General features: G+C 42.0%; 1 protein-coding gene across 1 annotated transcript in view; it reads left to right on the top strand.

Annotated features, from left to right (window-relative positions):
* Positions 1-18,403, top strand: part of rras2 (RAS related 2) — a 30,686-nt gene extending 12,283 nt beyond the window's left edge. The window contains exons 2-6 of the mRNA XM_085402466.1: positions 11,916-12,003; positions 12,273-12,375; positions 13,954-14,062; positions 14,725-14,843; positions 16,344-18,403. Of these exons, the coding sequence (XP_085258592.1) occupies positions 11,916-12,003; positions 12,273-12,375; positions 13,954-14,062; positions 14,725-14,843; positions 16,344-16,431 (507 nt within the window). The 3' untranslated portion in view covers positions 16,432-18,403. The remainder of the gene's footprint in view (positions 1-11,915; positions 12,004-12,272; positions 12,376-13,953; positions 14,063-14,724; positions 14,844-16,343) is intronic.
* The last annotated feature ends 2,388 nt before the right edge of the window (positions 18,404-20,791 follow it).

The following is a 20,791-nucleotide window of genomic DNA, read 5'->3' as shown; positions in this document are numbered from 1 at the left end:
CCGGTTGGTTAGCCACCACCATTTTGTCCGTCTGTATCTGGAAGTCCCACAGGATCTTAGCTCGGTCATTCTCCACCACCCTTGGGGGCATCTCCCATTTTGACCTCGGGACTTCCAGGTTATACTCGGCACAGATGTTCCTGTACACTATGCCGGCCACTTGGTTATGGCGTTCCATGTATGCCTTGCCTGCTAGCATCTTGCACCCTGCTGTTATGTGCTGGATTGTCTCTGGGGCATCTTTACACAGCCTGCACCTGGGGTCTTGCCTGGTGTGATAGACCCCAGCCTCTATGGATCTTGTGCTCAGAGCTTGTTCTTGTGCTGCCATGATTAGTGCCTCTGTGCTGTCTTTCAGTCCAGCTTTGTCCAGCCACTGGTAGGATTTCTGGATATCAGCCACCTCCTCTATCTGCCGGTGGTACATACCGTGCAGGGGCCTGTCCTTCCATGATGGTTCCTCGTCTCCCTCCTCTTTCTTGGGTTTCTGCTGCCTGAGGTATTCACTGAGCACTCGGTCAGTTGGGGCCATCTTCCCAATGTATTCTTGGATGTTCCTTGTCTCATCCTGGACTGTGGTGCTGACACTCACCAGTCCCCGGCCCCCTTCCTTCCGCTTAGCGTACAGCCTCAGGGTGCTGGACTTGGGGTGAAACCCTCCATGCATGGTCAGGAGCTTTCTTGTCTTTATGTCAGTGGCTTCTATCTCCTCCTTTTGCCAGCCTATTACCCCAGCAGGGTACCTGATCACGGGCAGGGCGTATGTGTTGATGGCCCGGATCTTGTTCTTACCATTCAGCTGATTCCTCAGGACTTGCCTGACCCTCTGCAGGTACTTGGTGGTTGCAGCCTTTCTAGCGGCCTCTTCATGGTTCCCATTTGCCTGCGGGACCCCCAGGTACTTGTAACTGTCCTCTATGTCTGCAATGTTGCCTTCTGGTAGTTCAATCCCCTCAGTTCTGACTACCTTCCCTCTCTTTGTTACCATCCGACTACACTTCTCCAGTCCGAACGACATTCCAATGTCATTGCTGTATAGCCTGGTAGTGTGGATCAGTGAATCGATGTCTCGTTCACTCTTGGCATACAGCTTGATGTCATCCATGTACAGGAGGTGGCTGACAACTGCTCCGTTCCGTAGTCGGTATCCGTAGCCAGTCTTGTTAATGATCTCACTGAGGGGGTTCAGGCCTATGCAGAACAGCAGTGGGGACAGAGCATCTCCTTGGTAGATCCCGCACTTGATGGTAACTTGTGCTATGGGCTTGGAGTTGGCCTCTAGTGTTGTACGCCACATCCCCATTGAGTTCCTGATGAAGGCTCTTAGGGTCCCATTGATCTTGTACAATTCTAGGCATTCCAGTATCCAGCTGTGGGGCATTGAGTCATAGGCCTTCTTGTAATCAATCCAGGCAGTGCACAGGTTGGTCAGTCTGGTCTTGTATATGTATATGTATATGTATGTATGTATATATATATATATATATATATATATATATATATATATATATATATATATATATATATATATATATATATATATGTATATGTGTGTGTGTGTATATATATGTGTATATATATAAATAACAAGTTATTGTCAGATACACAATTGTTGATTCTGACATGGTGTTTGTCAGAATCAACAACAGGGTGACAAGATCAACAGAGAGGAACCGGGAGAAGGTGAAGCGCAGATCCATTAGGACTTATTTATAAGATAAGATAGAACTTTATTAATCCCTCGGGTGGGTTCCTCTGGGAAATTCGATATAAGAAGGCGCCTGTTGGAGTAATAACTTTTCTGCTGCCTGTGATGTAGGGCTGCTGGTTTAAAAGCACACGGCACTAATGCTGCGGCGTCTGACATGATGCCAGTCAGTGGACCCATTTCCTGTGACATATCACCCCATGCTAGGAATTATGGTCTGCAGCAGAGCACACCATTGCAGAAATACACACTGAGCGCTTGTCCCAGTAGGGAGAAAAGGGAGAAGATGATAACACACACACTCAGATGCAGTACAGTTAAGGGTTTTAGAGGTATCTGCCTTGTTTTAAAGCAGATAATAAGAGACAAATGTTTATTGTAGCATCGTGTGTCAGCTATAAGCATTCAGTTATAAATAAAACTACGGCCTGTGTATTTTACATCACTGATCAGCGTTACCATTATTTGGTCAGTCATACGGTTTTCCCGAGAACCATAGACTGCGAGACGCACTCCACTGAATGACTTTGTGTGGGGTTTCTGAAAGTCACACAGTAGTTTCTCTGTCCTCGTAGCCACTGCGGTAGCTGGTGTCCTCTCGCTGAGTTGTCACAGTGCCGCTTTGTCGATGAGCACGCGTGCAGCGCTACTTCTGCACAAACACAAGCAGAGGAAGAAGAATTGAATAAAGCCCAGAGTGAAGCAAGAACATATGTAAACATGGAGCTGTATTACATGTCGGGTAACCAGCAAGGCTCACGCTCAGTGTATCATTACATAGCTTGTGTGTACCTAAACTAGGAGGGTCTGTGCCTAAACAGATCATAACCTTCATTACTGTTATGTGCTTACTGTTTAGTTTTAAGTCGTAAAAAAAGGATTTTTTTGGATTCTCTTTTGTCATTTAATGCATGATGTCAAGCACATTTATGTCAGCACCTTTCACCTGTAAATGATCAGATCTTTCCAATTTCGTTTGTAAGTTTTGAGGCAACCTCGCATGGGTCTAGTTTTTTCCCCAGCCTCCACAAAAGAAGACATCACGGAAGAAATGTCAAAACAGTCAAAGGGGCTCACTGTGTCTTTTTTAGATATTTTTCGGTTGAGCCTTTTATTTTCTGTTCCCTCCAGCAAAACAGCAAAAAGCCGAAAAGAGAAAACCGGCGTCGATGAACAGTGACTTTAGGGTTTAGGGTTGGCTTAATGCAGAGGGAGAAGGAACATTAGTGAGATCGCACGATCACCTAGAACGTCTCTGAACGACACATGCGTCTGCCACGCGCCTGCTTATTCAAGAGAATTGGCTTATGAAACTGAGATAAAGAAACAGTGTGCTGTGTAGCCACTATAGAGCAAGTAGGTGGCTTTGTGCCAAGTGATCTGGTAGAAAAAAGGCCTTTAAATGGCACCGCTTTGATTCTGCGTCTTTGAGCGGGTTCAAAAGTGTTCAGTCCGGCACGCATTGATATTTAGCAGAGTGATTGAAGTCTTAATGCCAGAGAGGTTAGAGGAGAGCAGGGGGTTGACTGCACCAGGAGTTGGCCTACTTGGTGGGACATTTATCCTGTGCTTTATTCTCTGCATGGGTGCTGTCCCCATATCTAAAGCCATGAGTGCAGGCTGGTCATTCAGCTCGCATAGCCTACTTGACTTGTTTTATCCTAACAATGCGTCCAGAATAGTTGTAATAAATCAATGTAGCGTTCATTTATGCCTCATTAATGGCTACTTGGATGAAAATAGTCATTGTTGGGCGATGACAACAAGAATTAGTTAAGAAGGAGTCAAACAGTGCGAATAACCCAAGCAGGGAAAGAAACCTACATAAAAATCAATGAACATGTCAAAGTAAAAATAGTTGTACTTATTGAAAATGTAGGAGGTCGAACCAAAATGTTGGGTTGTAGTGACTTCAACTAGTTCTCTGAAAATAAAATCAGTGTTTTATGTTTTATTTTACTTTCTTATGTGTGCTCCTTAATTGTGAAGACTTTGTGGATATCTTTGCTGTGGAGTGTGTGGCCATTGGGAAATTATAATAGGTATTAAGTTGCACACAGAGGTTGTAAAGTTAATATTTGCAAGGGACTGTTTTGACCTCGTTAAATAAGTTTCAGACTAGTGATCATTCCAACACTACTATTGTACTTTTGTGGGAAAGTCGGGACTTCAATATCACAGTACGGAATTAATAAAGGCATTTTCATGAAATAATTAAATTATAGTTCAAAATGAATGCTTCTGCCAAAAGTTTCCTTCAGTTAAAAGGAAGTTTTTCCTTCCTACTCTTGTCAAGTGCTTGCTGATAGGGGTCGTCTAACTGTTGGGGTTTTCTCTGTATTATCGTAGGGTCTTTACCTTTAAATATAAAGTGCCTTGAGGCGAACACACACGCTCAAATATAGGAATAATAATAATAGTAATCAAATATTATAGGAGGGCCACAGAACCAAGGCTATAAAAGACTTTACAGTACATGAAAAAGATTAAAGAGGAACTTGTTTGGAGTTTTGAAAAAGAAGAACAAGAGATACACTCACCTACATCTTTACTAAAATAATAAGTGCATGAGTCTGCCACCACCCATATAAGACTGTCATACATCAGCGCAACGACATTACTAGCTTTCCCAGCTCGAGTGATGATTGTTTAAGGTCATGGGTCAGGACAGTCACCACTTTTGCCATTAGACAACTGTAGCGTGAGTCACCTGTAAATTTCTATGTTGTGTAATGTTTCTCTCTTAGAATATTTCTGATCTAATTATAAAAGAACCACCATTAAAGACAAAATCAATGTTATATGCTTTATTTTGACCTTACGTTTTATCGTTCTTGCCATCATTTCAGTTGCCTATGGGGAACTCTGGCAGAACCTGAGCCTGGTTCTGCCGGAGGTTTCTTCCTGTTAAAAGGGAGTTTTTCCTTCCCACTTTCGCCAAAGTGCTTGCTCATAGGGGCTCATATAATTGTTGGGTTTTCTCTGTATGTATTATTGTAGGGTCTACCTTACAATTTCAGGCAACTGTTGTCGTGATTTGTATAAATAAAATAAATAAAATTGAAGTGAAGTGAATCTGAATTTCCAGTAAGGTCACAGTGCTGGATAGATGTGTGTGTTATGTCGAGGGTTTGCCTGTTGGGGTGGGGCTTCACTAGCCTGCTGGCATTTAAGGACAAGGCAATGATTAAAGGAAAAAGACTATTGATCTGTTGCGCATTAGGAGGAAGAGCGCTTGTAGGAGTGATGTGCAGGGGTTCATTTAATTCGGCATCATGCCAACGTTTGGCGCCTGTACCCAGACCGCATTCTCCAACTGTAAACATTCAATGGAAGTCACATTACTATGGATGCTTATTTGGCTTACTTTATAGCAGGGGTGTAGGGCTTTTTGGAAATGACCAGCACTGGGTTTTTTGTTTTTTTTTAATGTTCGAGTATTTCTCTGCAGCATTGTTTACGGTCTTAAAGCTTTCCCAGCTATAACAGAATGCTCCCCCGTGGCCCTTTAAGCCAGTGGACACATTGTGTGCTTTCTTTCTCTCCATGTGTATTAGGTATTGAATAAGTGACCTTTCTGGTTTGTATGAGCTCATGGGAAAAGTGGGTGTTTCCACAGGAAGTTAATGCCTTTCCCTCCCCCTCTTTTTTCTCTTGCTCTCCCTCTCCATGTAGCTTACAGTCTTACTCCCCCTCAAACCTCTTCATTCGCTCTGAACGCCCCCCCACCTCCCACCCTATTTTTCAGGCGCTCCCAGGTACTCGACAGAACAATGCTCCTCGCGGCAATTCTTGTATCACTTGTGTGAAACTTTGTGAACCATGAAAAGAAAGGCGATAACGGAGGGGGACAGGCAGGGCAGAGATTGCAGAGGAATTGGTCTTCATTTCCATCTGTTTAACATTAAACACTGATGGCGGCTATTTGATTGCAGACAGCTGCTCGCAGCCCCGGAGGGTCCACAGAAGGTTAAACCTGCATGGTTTTTCGGACAGGAAGTGATGCCCACAGTCAAATTTCTCTTTTCTTAGACGGCAGTGTTGCCCTGCCGGTTTGAGGTAATCGAGACTTGCTTGATCAAGTATTTGCTTACCGTCAGATTGAGTCCCCCCAATATTTATGCTGTTTTGCCTTTTTGAAGCCTTTCATTAGCATGTACAGTGTATGAATTTACCATGTCTGGCTATGATGTGCTGTCAGAAACGGATCTACACATTCTGTCTCAGACTGTAACTTGGCAGGCTCCAGTCTGTCTGGCGTGGGGTTTGTGTTCTTAATCAAAATTGCTGAACTTGGCTCCGGCCCACCGAACAAGTCTTACAAATGGCATGTCTCACCTGTCAGCTGGGGGGCACGCCCCCGCTTCATGTAGCGACCACTCCTGTTCTACTCCTCGCTGCTGATATTTCAGTCCATCTAGCAGTTTGTGCTTGCTCTGTCAGCAAAACAAAGAGCATGGGTCAGTTTTGTGAAGTAAGCTGAACGCTCACTGTAAAGAGAGCTATAGCTTTCCCTTGACCGTGCCATATAGCTTTTCTGGGCCAAGCACTTTTGATACATTTGGCAAAAGTCCTGCAGTGTGAATAAGAACTGTTTTCATTCACTCAAATTGTGGTCACAAATGCTCTGAATCGACAAAGCTTGCTCAATTGGATTTGCACAAGTCCTGAGGTTTGCTGCTCACCTTCAGCTCATTCTGCAAAATGCACAAAAACCACGAGCGGCTCATTTTCACGCCCACCTCTTCGTGCAGAGCTATTTTTCTTTTTCTTTCTTTCTTTTTTTTCTTTTCTTTTTTTACTTTTTCGTTCATTGAGCACAAAACAGGCGTTTGGGTGACGATCTAGTGAGCATTAAGAACTCAAAACCAGCTACGTTGACAAAAAAAAAAAACAAACAGAATGGCGTGCTCAAGATATAAACAGTTTGTTACATGCGAGGTCGCAATTCCAGACATATCACAAGAGATAGTTTTCTTATAAAATGTAAAATGTTTAGTTGGGGAACATTTTGTGGTAGGCTTGCGGTGTGCTGGAGCGGGGAATGAGCAGTTTGGGGAATAGTGCAAATCTGCATATGCTGACTAGAATAACAAGATTTAATGGTATTTAATCTACATTTTTTTTCTTTAATTAAAGAATATCTACGGCTGATGATTCTCAAAGCTGAGGTCTGGGAATTCTCATTGGGCATTAAGCCATATGCAGAAGGTAATTAACTCCCAACTGTGTTGATGACTATTTGTTTTAACTCAGCATTCCCTCTCATTATGACAGTCTTGTGAGCGGGTGCACCATGTAACCTACATTGGGTGGGTGTTTTTTTTGTTTTTGTTTTTTAATGAAGTTTTTTATTATGTAGTAAAAAGAAAATCTCAGTTTCATCTCTGCTGCTGCTGAATCAGTGGTTTTATGTTCCGCGTAGATAATGATGGTAACAGTCAAATCGGCGTCTCTAACCAAACAACCAAACAAGCAGGATAACTGAGTGAGATGGAAAAGGGTCTATATTTAGTGTTAGCATAGCTGTTTGTGTGGGGAGGAAGTGGGTGCATAATGCAAGCACTATGCTGATTACACGCCTACACATATCACCCATTCTTGCGTCGCTGGCAGCCAGCAGTCGTAACAGTCGGGATTAATTGCTTTATTTCTTCACTTGTTACAGAGCACAAACTTCACCAGGTGCTTTGGTGTTTTATTCCTGTGTTGAGCAATGAAGTGGCTTAGACGACAAAGCACCTACACGCTGAATTAGCGCTTTTTTTTGTGTGTGGCTCGTGTAGCAAAGAGGGGGGGAAGACGTGCGTCTAAATGAATCAGTGCATCATGTTTTTCTGTTTTTTTGCATTTCTTGGATTTCTGAAAGGATAATTAATCTACAGGAATTTGCGCAAAGACTTGGATTCTTTTTCTCTCTTTTTTGTCAATTATGCAAAAAACAACAACAAAAAAAACCCTCTTCTTTTTAAGAATCTGTTGATTCTCTTCTTCCTGCTTTGTTTGAACATTTTTTATACATTATGTATTGTTTTGAAAAAATATAATATGAAATGGTAGAAAAAGGCATTTTAAGAACATTGAAAACCATTCATCACCGGCACCCAAACAAAAGAAATTGATCATAAAATAAGCAGATCAGAAATCAATCCCTTGTTGTAGCCTATTTTTTTTAACCCTTTCCTTGACTTTCTCCTTTATATGACAGCTTCTTAGTTTCAGCCCAGAAAACAATCTGTCTTTGTTTCACAATCATCTAGATACAGAACGGCCTCAGCACACAAAGCCGCACTGCTGCTGAGCCTCATCAACTGGGCCTCCACTCGTGGCCTTTAATGATTTCCTGGTGTGAGCGTACATGTGCTTTGTGTGTGTGGCTGGGATGTATAGCTAGAATGCTGGAGGAGGACTGAGCCACAGGATCAGACTTTGCTGGAAAGGCGGGGTAGGGTAAGATGTCATCTGTGACATCACCACCACTCGAAGGCTCGACCGGGCCAGCTCCGTGCTGCAGAGGTGGAGTTTCCTTCCTGTGGAGCTGACCAGGGCTGAGTGTGGCTTGACCCACCTTACCACCGACAGCTAAACTAGACTGGATTTATTTTTTCGTCATACAGTGTGTTGTTGTGTGCTCACTGTTGTGCTGGTTTTCTTTCATATTGTTAAGCTTTAGCACCTTTATTTGATAATTTGTGTCAAATAAACCAAAATTTTGTCCTGCTGCTGAGTGGAGGTGAAACCAAACCATGCTGCTAATAATGTGAGAAATAATTATTTGTTCTTCTGCTGAATTTGTTTGTTTACTCACTTACGAAGAAATGAGCAGTCTCTAATTTTTATGTCATTGTAGTGGGGAGAGACAGAATATAAACCAAAAATCCTAAAGAGAAAAACCCCCCAAAAGACAGGATTACATAGAAGTTAGAAACTGAGTAGGTTCCTTTAGGTTTCTTGGCTGCTGCTTCTCAGCTCGAAGCTTCAGTTCCTTCCACAAATTGTCTAAAAGACTGAGATCTTTGAAGACTGGCGAGGCTACTCCATGAATCCTGGTGTGCTTATTCTTTAGCCGCTGCTTTTTTTTGCCTTGGCAGTATGGTTTGGGTTATTGTCATACTGGAGGACTCAGTGATGGTCCATCTTCAGTGTTCTGACTGAGGGGGGGGGGGATTTTACACGGCATGGCCTCGTCCATTAGCCCCTCAGTGCGCTGCAGTCGTCCTGTATCTTTAGCAAAAGAAAGAAAAACAGTCCAAAACATAACGTTTCCACCTCTGTGCTTGACTTTGGGATGGTTTTCTTTGGGTCACTAGCAAACTAAATATCCTGCTGGTGCAGAAAGATTTCCATCCGTTGCGCTGTAGTGTATCACGAATGGTGTTCTTTGGGATTGTGGTCCCAGCTGCTTTCAGATCATTACCACTTCCTCACATGTATCAGTTATGGGCTGATCCACCAGCTTTCTCATGATCATCCTCCCCCCATGAGGCAAGATCAGTTGATGGAATTTTTATATTTCTTCCATTTCTGAATAATCACAGCAACAGTTGTCACCTTCTCACCAAGTTTCTTGTCGATGGTCTTGTAGCCCGCCTCCAGCAGCCTTATCTTCCCTAATACATATCTTGCAAACACACACGTCCTGTTCTGGTTTATTAAAGATTTATTACACAAGCTGGTATACTGTATTTTATCTCAGGTTTGCAATGTTGCTGCAGAAAATCTTTAATGTCAAAGCTTTTGACCTCATCTGAATCCGTCTAGTCTTTTCATTTCTGTCTAGTCAAGTCATAATCTGCCTACATTCTTGAAAAAGTATTTTGCTTATCAGTTAATTTATTAATTGTGCGTTGTGCTCATAGCTGTAGGTTTAACATTTTTAGATGAAATACAATATGACAGCTAAAACACAAAAGTAAAAGAGAGCCGAGAGGCGATCAGCACCTTAAGGATACTACCTTTGTGGTGTGTGGTGAGCGTCTGGGAGCTACTGTTTCCCAAAACCTGCAGCTGTTCTCGTACTCGACATGCAGCAGATTCATTTCGTTATAAGGAGCCTGTTTCAGCTGATGAAGTTGTGGACCAGCATGAGGATTTATAGGCCATATTACTACCCATGATTCATGCTGGCACATGTCATATAGTTATTGGTAGCCCTCCTGTCATGTTGCACTTTCTCACCTAGCCCATCGCTTTGCTGTGGCCGAGCTGAAAGCCAGCCAGGCTGGGCTACAGCCCTGTTAGTGCTGGCTCTGGTGCTGCTGGCACTGCAAAACAGCCTCATCTATCACGGGAAATGGCAATGAGACAATCGGCCAGAGTGGAGTGCAGCATCTCCATCGCCTGCTCGCGCAGAGGAGGGAGAAGGGAGGAGCAGCCAGGGCAGAGCGATGCTCATCGTAGCCCGAGGTTGACAGAATAGGAATAAGAGATTGACGTGAGGCCGAGGTCACATGCTGAAGCTACAGCTGGGAGAGTGCTAGAGGTGGTGGTGGGCAGGGACAAGAAACATAAGCAGCATTTTTTTTTTGTTGTTGGGGTTTTTTTCTTAACCCCCTTCCTCTCCCTCTCTCTCTCTCTCTCGCTTTCTGTCTGTCTCGTCGTCTGAAGGCACACTGTCAGTGCAGGTTTGCAGTGTGCAGCGAGTTCTAGGATGCACAGTAATACTGATGAATTATTGAACAGCGGTGAACGGATGTGACACAGGCCAGTCTTGCTTCCACGCTACACAACGACAGGAGCGTGCGATGGAGAAATTACCTGCATGTGCAAAAAGCTGCAAGAGACAAAAAATATATAAATACAAAAATAAAGTACCCTATAACTGAAACAGAGCTTGACTAAGGACTAAGAAAGGCTCTATAGAAGGCACGAAATCTGATTATATGCAGTATCAACCAGAGACTTAAAGGCATAAACATTTTGATCCCATGAATATATTTGAGCATCCCAAGATACAATATTCATGGATCATCTGCGATGGAGCTGCAGAAATGATCCAACAGGCTAAAAAGAGTTTTGATAGCATATATGAGCTTCTCGTAGCTTTAAGTGGTGATGTGCTTTTGCAGTTTCAGTGCCACCATCACTTAATATTTATTGACTAAAATGTTTCAGTCCCTCTCAAATGAAAATTACGTTGCGTTAACCGCCTCCGTATTACTCAGAGATGTGCTACTGACAGCACATAGAGCAAGAGCTCTCTGTCTCCTCAGCTGCCAGCTAACCCCAAAATAAGTGGGATTGTGTGTGAGTCATAAAATAACATACAGTTTCAGGCACAAACAACGCCACTGCAACTGTAAAAGTTTAATTTGGCCTATTGTTAGAATGACAGGGAAACTTGTCTGGATTTTTATGTCCTCGTGATCGCGCTGCGTTTTAGGGTGTTGGTTTGACATTCCCCGAGCACTCCCCTCAGCTGTCACCGCTTAACTAGTCCCAGAGGAGAGCGAGAACAACAAAACATGGGAAAAATGTAAAAAATGCACGACCCCCCCGCCTCACCCCACCTCCAACACCGCCCTGGCCCCACCCTTCCAGCTGAGGTTACTAAGAGACCAGATTTTGGCCTCGGAGTGAAAGAATCAAAGCCTACAGCGGTAACGGAGGAAACATCTTGTAAATGAGATATTAGCGTGAAAAGCAGGCTGCTGTCAGAGCCTAAGCGGCTTTTTTTTTCGTGCAGGTGTCCGCACAGAGTGTGCTTACCTCCTGCGTGCAGCATGCTAGTAAAGGTAGAGGTCAGTGGAACTGTAGTGTGTTTAAACCTAAAACAAAAGGACAAACAGAAGGGGCAGTTTTGAAGCCGCCTGATCAATGCACACAGTCGTTTTTCAGCAGCGTTTAAGCACACAGTGGAGGGAACAAAAGGGTAAAAAGTTAACTCAAACTTTATATTTTTAAACGTGCTGTGGACATGCTTTATGAATGGTGTTGAAATATAAACACATTTTTGTATAAAGACGTACACAAAAAAACATCTAATAACGTCACTTCATTTCATTTTATGTTTGTTTTTAATGTGAAATCTACAAAGATGGAGAAACAAAGTAAATGCACTGTAGGTTGGATGTAATGTTGATATGTCTAACCCGACGCAGTTCCAGGCCTCGGATGCATTCACAAATTCATTATTTCATTTGTTACAAGAAGTAGGCAGAAAGAAAATATTATCCACCTTTATTGTCGTTTTCTTTGCCTCCTACAGTCGTACTTTGTCACTGACTATGACCCGACAATTGAAGACTCTTATACCAAGCAGTGTGTGATCGACGAAAGGCCGGCCAGGCTCGACAGTAAGTGCACTTTGCTGAATAAACACGACCAGTGCAAATACGCAAGTACAAAGACGCACACGTAGCTCCTTTGTCCTGAAGTCTATTGCACTTGAGGAACTGATTTCAGAAGTTTATTTTGCTGTGAGCTACCCTGTGTGTGTGTGTGTGTGTGTGTGTGTGTGTGTGTGTGTGTGTGTGTGTGTGTGTGTGTGTGTGTGTGTGTGTGTGTGTGTGTGTGTGTGTGTGTACTTTTTTTTTTTGTCAACGCACATGTTCATGCTCTCTAGTCCTCGACACGGCTGGACAGGAAGAGTTTGGAGCCATGAGAGAACAATACATGAGGACAGGGGAGGGCTTCCTGCTCGTCTTCTCAGTCACTGACAGAGGAAGGTAAGTGACAGTTTTCATCATGTGCAAACACACACACGCACACACGCCTTGCACATTTCTGTTTACAGTAACATACGCTTGTGCGCTGCTCCTCCTCTATCTCCGACTCTAAAGTAAAACCATAAATCTTGCACCGATACTCTCACTTGTTGCTCTTACTTCCGGACCTTGTTGTTGCTCTTGTTGTCATATTCTTTTGTTCTTCGCACTTACCCCCTTATCCTGTTCTCTTGACTTCACCTTAGCTTTCTATTTAAAGCCTGCTGAAACAATAGCGCATGGGCTCAGAGAGCATTATACAAGTTGACGCTTAAGGGAGTTGACAAGAATCCCGTAGCAATCCCTGCTGAATTCCATCATGTATACAGTAGAAACATGCACGTATGTATGTACTAACAACACTCTGAGGCACAGAGAGTCCTTTAACTTGTTAAACCCCGGTGCATAGCACCCTGAGTCAAAGTAACACTGTCACGGACCTTTAATTTAAACTTTAGTCCACACTTTCTAATTGGTTCTGATTTTAAACAACATTTAAAGGATGCCAGATTTATTTGGTCACCTTGGTAAAAACAAGTGTCATAAATCACTTTTAAGCCAGCGCCAAGCAAATTCATCTTTTGAAAATGAAGACAGGCTACTGCAATAGCGAAACTAAAAAGAATAAAGGGTGTTCCTCCTGTTTATGTAGATAATCTCAGAAACGGCAGGCTCCATCAGTTTCAGTAAAAGCCAACTGACGCCATATAGCAGCATCTAGGCTTCCTCTCTTCACTAATACTATTGAATAGAAGCAAAAAAGTAATAAAAATATGCAGATACATCAGTATGTCTCTGTATGTCTCTATGTCTCTCAGTATGTGTCGCAGCTTACGCCACATAAAATAGTGTTTTATGTGAAACTTTATAGAGTTTATGCTGTGATCTCTGTGTTTCTACTCATCTTCTTCATGCCTGCGTCCCTGCCCAGCAGTGCAGTGAGCTGCATTCCCCTTGCCCCCACAGCCTCCTCCCAATGTTTATGTTGTAAACAGCCTTTCCTTCCTCCATTTATATTAGTGAAGTCCTTCCAGATTTACTATGTGCTCACCAAGCTGTCTGTGGGCCCGATGCTGGAACGCCGCCCTGGGTGCACTGTTCCATTCTGGCCCCCCACCTCCTCCTTTTTTTTTACTTATTTTTTTTAACATTTTTATTTTCTGTTGGGTTGAAACTAGGGCTAGTTTCAACCCAACAGAAAATAAAAATGTAGCCCTCACATGCTATCTTTATTGTAGTGGCTCAGCAGTCAAGTCAGCATGCAGAAGAGAGCCTTAAATAAATGCATTCGACATTTTTTATATTCTGACATGTTTTAGCCTTTCTGTCTCATGCACGCTGCCGATGACCCTTATCTCTGGGTGATCGTTCTGTTCGCGTGGGTGTGGTAATGGTGGGCATTTGTAGCTACATTCCTTTTGCTTTGAAGTCTGTCTCATGTACATTTTTAGATGAATGCATTCATCGATATGTGAGAAGATATTGCACAACCTGTTTGTTTAGGGAACACGACCTAACACCACATACTATGATTTACAGCTTTGAAGAAATCTACAAATTCCAAAGACAGATTCTCCGAGTGAAAGACAGAGACGAATTCCCTATGATCCTTGTAGGAAACAAAGCAGATCTGGAACTACAGAGACAAGTAAGTCCAACAGATTGCACTGACAGGCTCACATGTACCCGGTTTGATCAGCTGAAGAGATAATACGAACCAGTCGGGAGGATTTTGCATTTGCATACTTGAAAGTGGTAGCGCAGCAGCTGCAGCGTAGCTGCTGAGATACAACAGGATGTGAGTGAAAGAATAAAAGAAGCTGCAGAAAGGCTGGTGTCGAGGGGAGGATGGATGGAAACAGGAGTGTGATGAAATGATGAATTTTCAGCCGCTGGTGTGCAGTCAGGCCTCGCTCCCTTCGGTAAATCCACACCGCCCCCTAATGGTGAAAAAGAATCTTGATCTAAATCAAGAATCTTGATCGCTGACCTGTGACTCCTTTTTGACTCCAAAGGGAGTCACGGTTAAAGCAGGTATTGTCCTCTGTGAATGCAACTTTGATTAATACAGATAGAGCAGCAAAAGGAACTGGTCGATGTTGCACACTATACTCATAGAATAAAGGCAAGTATGTGACAGACATATTTGATATTTTACAATATTATGACATTTGTAGCTTTTCAGTAAGTAATAACATTGTTTTTATAAACACAGTGATTGCGTTGATGGATTGTAGAGCATGATCCTTCCTGGACTTCAGTTTACATTGAAGGTTCACGTCATCATTACCATCTTTCTTTTTGCCTCAGGTAACCCAGGAAGAGGGCCAGCAGCTGGCCAGACAATTAAAGGTCACATACATGGAGGCTTCAGCTAAAATACGAATGAACGTAGACCAGGCTTTCCACGAGCTGGTTAGAGTAATCAGGTAGGTGCTTTGTAAAAGTGTGTTGTTTTACATATCGTCCACATGTCAGTCTTTTGTGTTGTATCTGTAAACAGTGTGGAAGCTTTAGTGTTGAGGCATGTTGCACATATTGCTTAAAAATAATATGTCTAATCCTCAGAGTGCCCTGTTAAACACACTGCAGGATCTCAGGGTGAATGTTTACAGGAGCAACATTTTTTTTTCTTAAGCTCTTTTGTTTCCTGCCTAGCAAATTACTATAAAAACAGGGACAAGCTATGTCAACAGTTGCTGTAACAGATGAGTTACATTTCTTTGTTTCTGTCTATATTCTTTGAATTTTAAAATATAAATTCCCCACCACTCAAGTATAAAGTCCTAGAAAATATTCCAGAAGGCTTTAGCATAAAACAACTGTATCTGCATTCTGCAGGGAGCAATAGGACAGTATTTCCTTCATTTATTGACAAGGAGTGCTAAAACTAAGCACACAATCTCTGGCTGTGTAAAAGAAAAAATCATATTAGATAAAACTCAAAGGAATTTAAACTTTGGCTCACCAATAATTGTGGTAAAGATGAAGAAATTAATTATTAATTAGGTCACATTTCAATGTATGTGGTCATGGAAGTGTCACAGTCAAGGTTAATTTAAATTTAATGTAAACAGTTTCCATATGTACTCAGTAACAGAGGCCAAGAGACCAGTCCACATATGTATTCCACAACCAGTTAGAAAGTGGTTGCTAGAGGTTGTTGGCTGTCGCTAGGTGAAATCAGTTACAAACTAACTAACTGCCCGGTTCCTTGACTAGAAACAGTGGGTGACTCTGGTAATCTGTTAGCACCCTTGAGGAGGTTTTCAATTTAACCAAGTGACAGCAAGCAACTTCCAGCAACCCGTGACATGAACGTAAATGCTCCAGTAGTTCAGAACACAGCACCTTCTTCCTGTATTTACTTTTAATGTTCCCACCCCAAACACATCTGGACAATAAGCGGACTGAACATTCTCACGTGGTTTGTAGTGATGTGCTTGGGTTTGCTTGTTTTTGTTCTCTGTGTAAAAAGAAAGTGAATCATGTGAAAAAGCTACAAGTTTACAAACTCATCAACAGATTCGGACCAGAAAAAATGAACGATATGTGTGAAAATATCGTTCATATATCGAGGCTGCGTTATGGCAGCCTCGCTTCTGTCAGTCTGCCCCAGGGCAGCTGTGGCTACAACCGTAGCTTGCTTCCACCAGTGTGTGAATGCGAGAGTGAATTAATAGTGGTATTGTAAAGCGCTTTGGGTGCCTTGAAAAGCGCTATATAAATCCAATCCATTATTATTATTATTATTATTAAAATGCCCTGAGTTAAAAGGAAGGAGATTTAAAGGGATATAAGGTGCTTTTGGTGGATAACATGTTATAGATGATAGTTTAAAGACCGATTAAGTATCTCTGGCCATAATTACAGGGGGAAAAGTACACACTGGGTCCTTATAGCTATGCTCTATCTCTTCCAACTCCCAGGAAATTCCAAGAACAGGAATGTCCACCGTCGCCAGAACCTACAAGGAAAGAAAAAGACAAGAGCGGCTGCCACTGTGTGATTGTCTGAGTTGGCCTTATCACTGTAACTCATGCAGCTACTCTACCACCCCACCCACTCTGCCTGACATCACATCCTAAGTGGATGACTGACCGCTGCCTTCTCCACGTGCATGACTTCAGACAGCCTTTTCTGAAATACTTTGACCAGGAACTGCTGTCCCCAGGACATCGCTATGGACAACTGACAATGCCAAAATTTAACACCACTCTACCTTCAGCAGTAATCTTAATTCACACGAGAGTCCCAACACTAAACATTGCCTTCTAAATCAGCCTGACAAATTAATGTTTCGTACTCTGAAGGACTTCTCTTGCCTTGTAGTGACATTTGTACTTGCTACCGAGATTGAATGAAAACTATGTATCCAGAATGTTAATGACTTTCTTTAGTTTCCAGTGTCTGACCAGAGCAGAGAGATTATCTTATGAAGCTTTGTGTATGTTGTGCCATATCCACCTTTACTCCCATGTGCTAATCTGCTACTGTACATATGTGACATTTGTTGTGATTTTGTATTTCTAATGACCTATTAAATCACCACAGTACAGTGTGTGAGATTGAGTTTGGTTTTACATATATGAACTGAATATATAAGTATGTATATAAATATAATGATAGCCCTTAAAGCTATTATGAGATTAGAGGTTTCTGGCATTTTGCAGTGAATTCTTGATCTTTTTTGTGGTTTCTGCTTTCATTTTAGTCAAAAATGAAGTGTCTACTGTATTTTTTTTTAAGTCTTACAGATTGAAGGATTGTTAAAAATCCTACACTTGTCAAAAAGTAGCAAATCTGTCTGAATTTCTTTCCTCGAAGGTGGCGGTTAGGTCAGCATTGGACATACTACATATTTTTTTCACATTTCTAAGAAGCAGTAGAAATAAAATAACTGGTAGCGCTTTGTGTAGCCTTGAAAACTAACCCGATTTCAGCTCAAAACACTGAAAACTACGTTCTATACTCAGCCTTTGACGAGCAATGCTAGCAAATCCCTTTGTTGCAAATCAAGCTTTCAGAGCTCCATTCAATCTAGATCATTCCAGTGCAAAGCATCTTTTCTGTCAAACATTTAGTCCATGATGTAGATCAAATAACTGTTTCACCATTCCAATAACACAGTGGCAATGTGTTTGTTCCCTTTGTCTTTGAATTATTCTGTAACACGGCTTCCTCCCCCCCCCCATCCCGATGGTCTGCCAGTTGGAAAATTAGGACAAATGGAAGCTTTGAGATGCACATCATAAGACAACCCATCTCCAGTGGGACATGAACTCAACGGACCTGCCACCTGTGGAGCAGCCATCGCCACATACCCAGTATAATGTTCTGCCTTCCCCTCCCACTTGTGTACTTCTGTTCAGGCATTCAAACAGAGTACTGCAGTTTGTTTTTCACTCATCATCTTGTAATATAAACCACAAAAATTAGACGATTGAAGTAACGGACTTGATTAAATGTTTCTACTCTACTTTTATACATTATTTTCTTATCAGACTAGTTGACAAGTATTTTTATATGTTTATAAGTGAATACATGTTCACAGCACAGCTGTGTATATATGTAAAGAAGAATATTTAATTCTCTCAATTATTTTAAACTGAAGATGACTGTTGGCCCAAAATTGCAAAATTGGATTTGTCACAAACATGTGACCAGGAAGGGTTTTTTTGCTTTTTTTCTTTAGTTGCTTTTTCAAACAAATCTTATGTGGCTTAGTTATGGAGAGTATATTTATTATGAGGTGTTCATTACCAGCACAGAGTGTAATAATGCCGGTTCAAGTGGAGGAGAGTTTGGGAAACTTTACAGAGGAGCTTTAAATTATACAAATGATTATTATAATTGCTGAAATCTCCCATCTTATTGCAAAACCTAGTGTGAACCCCAATCATACTGTTTGTTTTTTCTCTTCAACATCAGTGTCCTTTGCCCTGTGTCTAGCTTTTGGTGCTAAAATAAAGTCTGTCATTGAGCCTGAGGGGGTAGAGAATCTTTTTTTAGCTTTAAAAAATGAGATTGAACTGAAAATTCACTATTTACTGCAGATCTGCATTACTGTCCTTTAATCTGCAGGGGACTTCATTTTGGCATGCTTTAACCGAGGCATATAAATTTCCAGACACCTTACATAATAATACACATGTTTATTCTATAAGTGTTGAAATAAACGTGTAGTCTAGACCTAAAACAGACCAAAAAAGGCCAGATTCAGACAGATCAGTCGCCTTTTCATACTTTCTTCTCATTTTGAGTCTTTGAGACCAAAACATGTTACTGACAATGATTTAATAAGCTCCCCGAACCCAGTTAAATTCACACAACTGTGCAAAAGCAAACCTCCATAAACAGCTACATGCATGTATTTGAACCACAGGGTAACTGTTTGACTAAAGGGAAATGCTATTAAGTACATGTACCAGAACATGGTCAAGGCAATGGTTCTCATTTTTCTCTCATACCTTACATCAGATGATACAAAACACCACCCAACCCACAGTTTTTTTTTTCGCCGATAGAAAAAAATGACCCAAGTAAATTATTGAAATAAAGGTCAGTAAGATAGGATCAGTAAAGTCTTACATATAGTAGCTCTGTGCCTCCAAGGGAGGTCTGCCTACACTGTTTGAGAACCACTGGGTTTATATAGAGAGCACATAATACAGAGACATAAAGCTCGATGACAAATTGATGGAAGGACTTAGCTCTTAATAAGTTTTAGCAAAAATAACGGGCTATCATAAACATCTTAACAGCTCCTTGGCATAATTCCTTGTCAACTGAAAGAATTTACATCATTCGTTTACTATAATTTAATGATATTTTGATTTTATAATCACACACACTATGCCACTATTTGTGCAATAGGTTCTAGAGAGTAACAGCAATGTCAAAATTCGAGCATATGTGATATTTGCGCCTGCAAAATAGCAGAAACTGGAAAATGAAAGTTGCTCATTAGTGCAATCTCAGGCGCGTTCCTCCTGAGATTAAATACGAGAAAATGAGAAATTTGAAGGAGTTTGTATTTTTATTTGTTGGCATAAATGGAAGGCTATTACAGGTGAAGCTCAAGAGGATTTCCTGCTTGTCTTTCACCCCAATTGGCACCTTTACTCCGTGGATTAGTTTGCCAAATGAGCATGTCCACGTGTGTGACCAGGTATTCATTTATTTAAAACAAAAAAGCATCAGTCAGCAGTGAGCTGATACATACAAGTATCTTTTACTGTGCAGCTGTCAGCAAATGAGTAAAAAAATGCTTATGCGTTCATGTCCTTGCATGCCAGCAATCAAAAGAAAGCGTAGTGCCATACATCGGTGCGGACTCGTTAATTAGGGTGAAGTGTATGTAGGGCGCAGTCAGTCTGTATAACTAATCGGCGCCGTAAACGACTGAAATTGGTAGATGCGCGTGCACTGGAGCTGACAGCGCTCGCGCTCGCTCCCCTCTCTGTAGTGGTATAGTCCATAGGATAGCGTCTGGCTGCGCGGAGCCATCCTGCTCATTCACTAAACGGCGATTCCATTAGTTCGTCTTTGCCGTGGCAACGAAGAGGAGGGCAGCGTTTGCGCTTTGATTTTTTTCCTTTCTTTTATTGTTTATTTTTTTTATTTTTTGCCGTCTCACCATCCAGTCCAATCCCTGCCATGGAGGGAGTCAGCAGCAACAGGAGTATGTCTTACAGTAGATGGAGTTATGACAGGTAAGCGAGCTTTCCCATAATGCCAATTGTATGTTTAAACCAGTATGAGGTGTGATGCGTTTCGCATGTACTGTCACTCAAGGGCGATATTCTTAAGGTTTAGGCTGTACATCTTTGGGGGACCCCCCTCCCCTGCGGAATTAGGTTAGTTGGCAGGTGAAACCGAGCAGGAAATGAGAAATGTGATAAGAGTACATCAGTAGCCTGAGCATCGTAGTGTGTTTGCTGTCTGCTACACCGGATGTTTGCTTCACTCTGTGTTGTCATGATGTATTCAGAAATGTCCTACCTTCCCAGGCAGCCCACCATTACCAAAACATTCCCCTGGGAACGGCTGAAGTGTTTATGCTTAAGGCTGTTTCTGTCCACCTATCTATCTAGCTATGCTGGAAACGTGACTGTGTTCGTTCATTACAGTGATCCCAGAGCTTCACTTAATTAGGCAGGAAGTTGGCAGACTGGGTCCCAGTAGGGGTGACTGTGATCAAAACCTCACATTTTGTTAAAAAATTAAAACAGGCATGTGGAGTATGAACACAGAAAGCATAAAAGATACACCCACCCTGTACAGCCACTGTTCCTCTCAGCTTCACCGTAGCAGTTTTTAATAAGATGCTCAAATAAGAAGATGAAATGTGCTTGAAAGTGTGCGATTCATGACA

The sequence above is a fragment of the Rhamphochromis longiceps genome, linkage group LG1 (genome assembly GCF_057381845.1).
Source record: "Rhamphochromis longiceps isolate RC_006_pf linkage group LG1, R_longiceps_female_GT1.1, whole genome shotgun sequence".
NCBI classification, from domain to species: domain Eukaryota; kingdom Metazoa; phylum Chordata; class Actinopteri; order Cichliformes; family Cichlidae; genus Rhamphochromis; species Rhamphochromis longiceps.
This window is presented reverse-complemented; position numbering and strand designations above follow the sequence as displayed.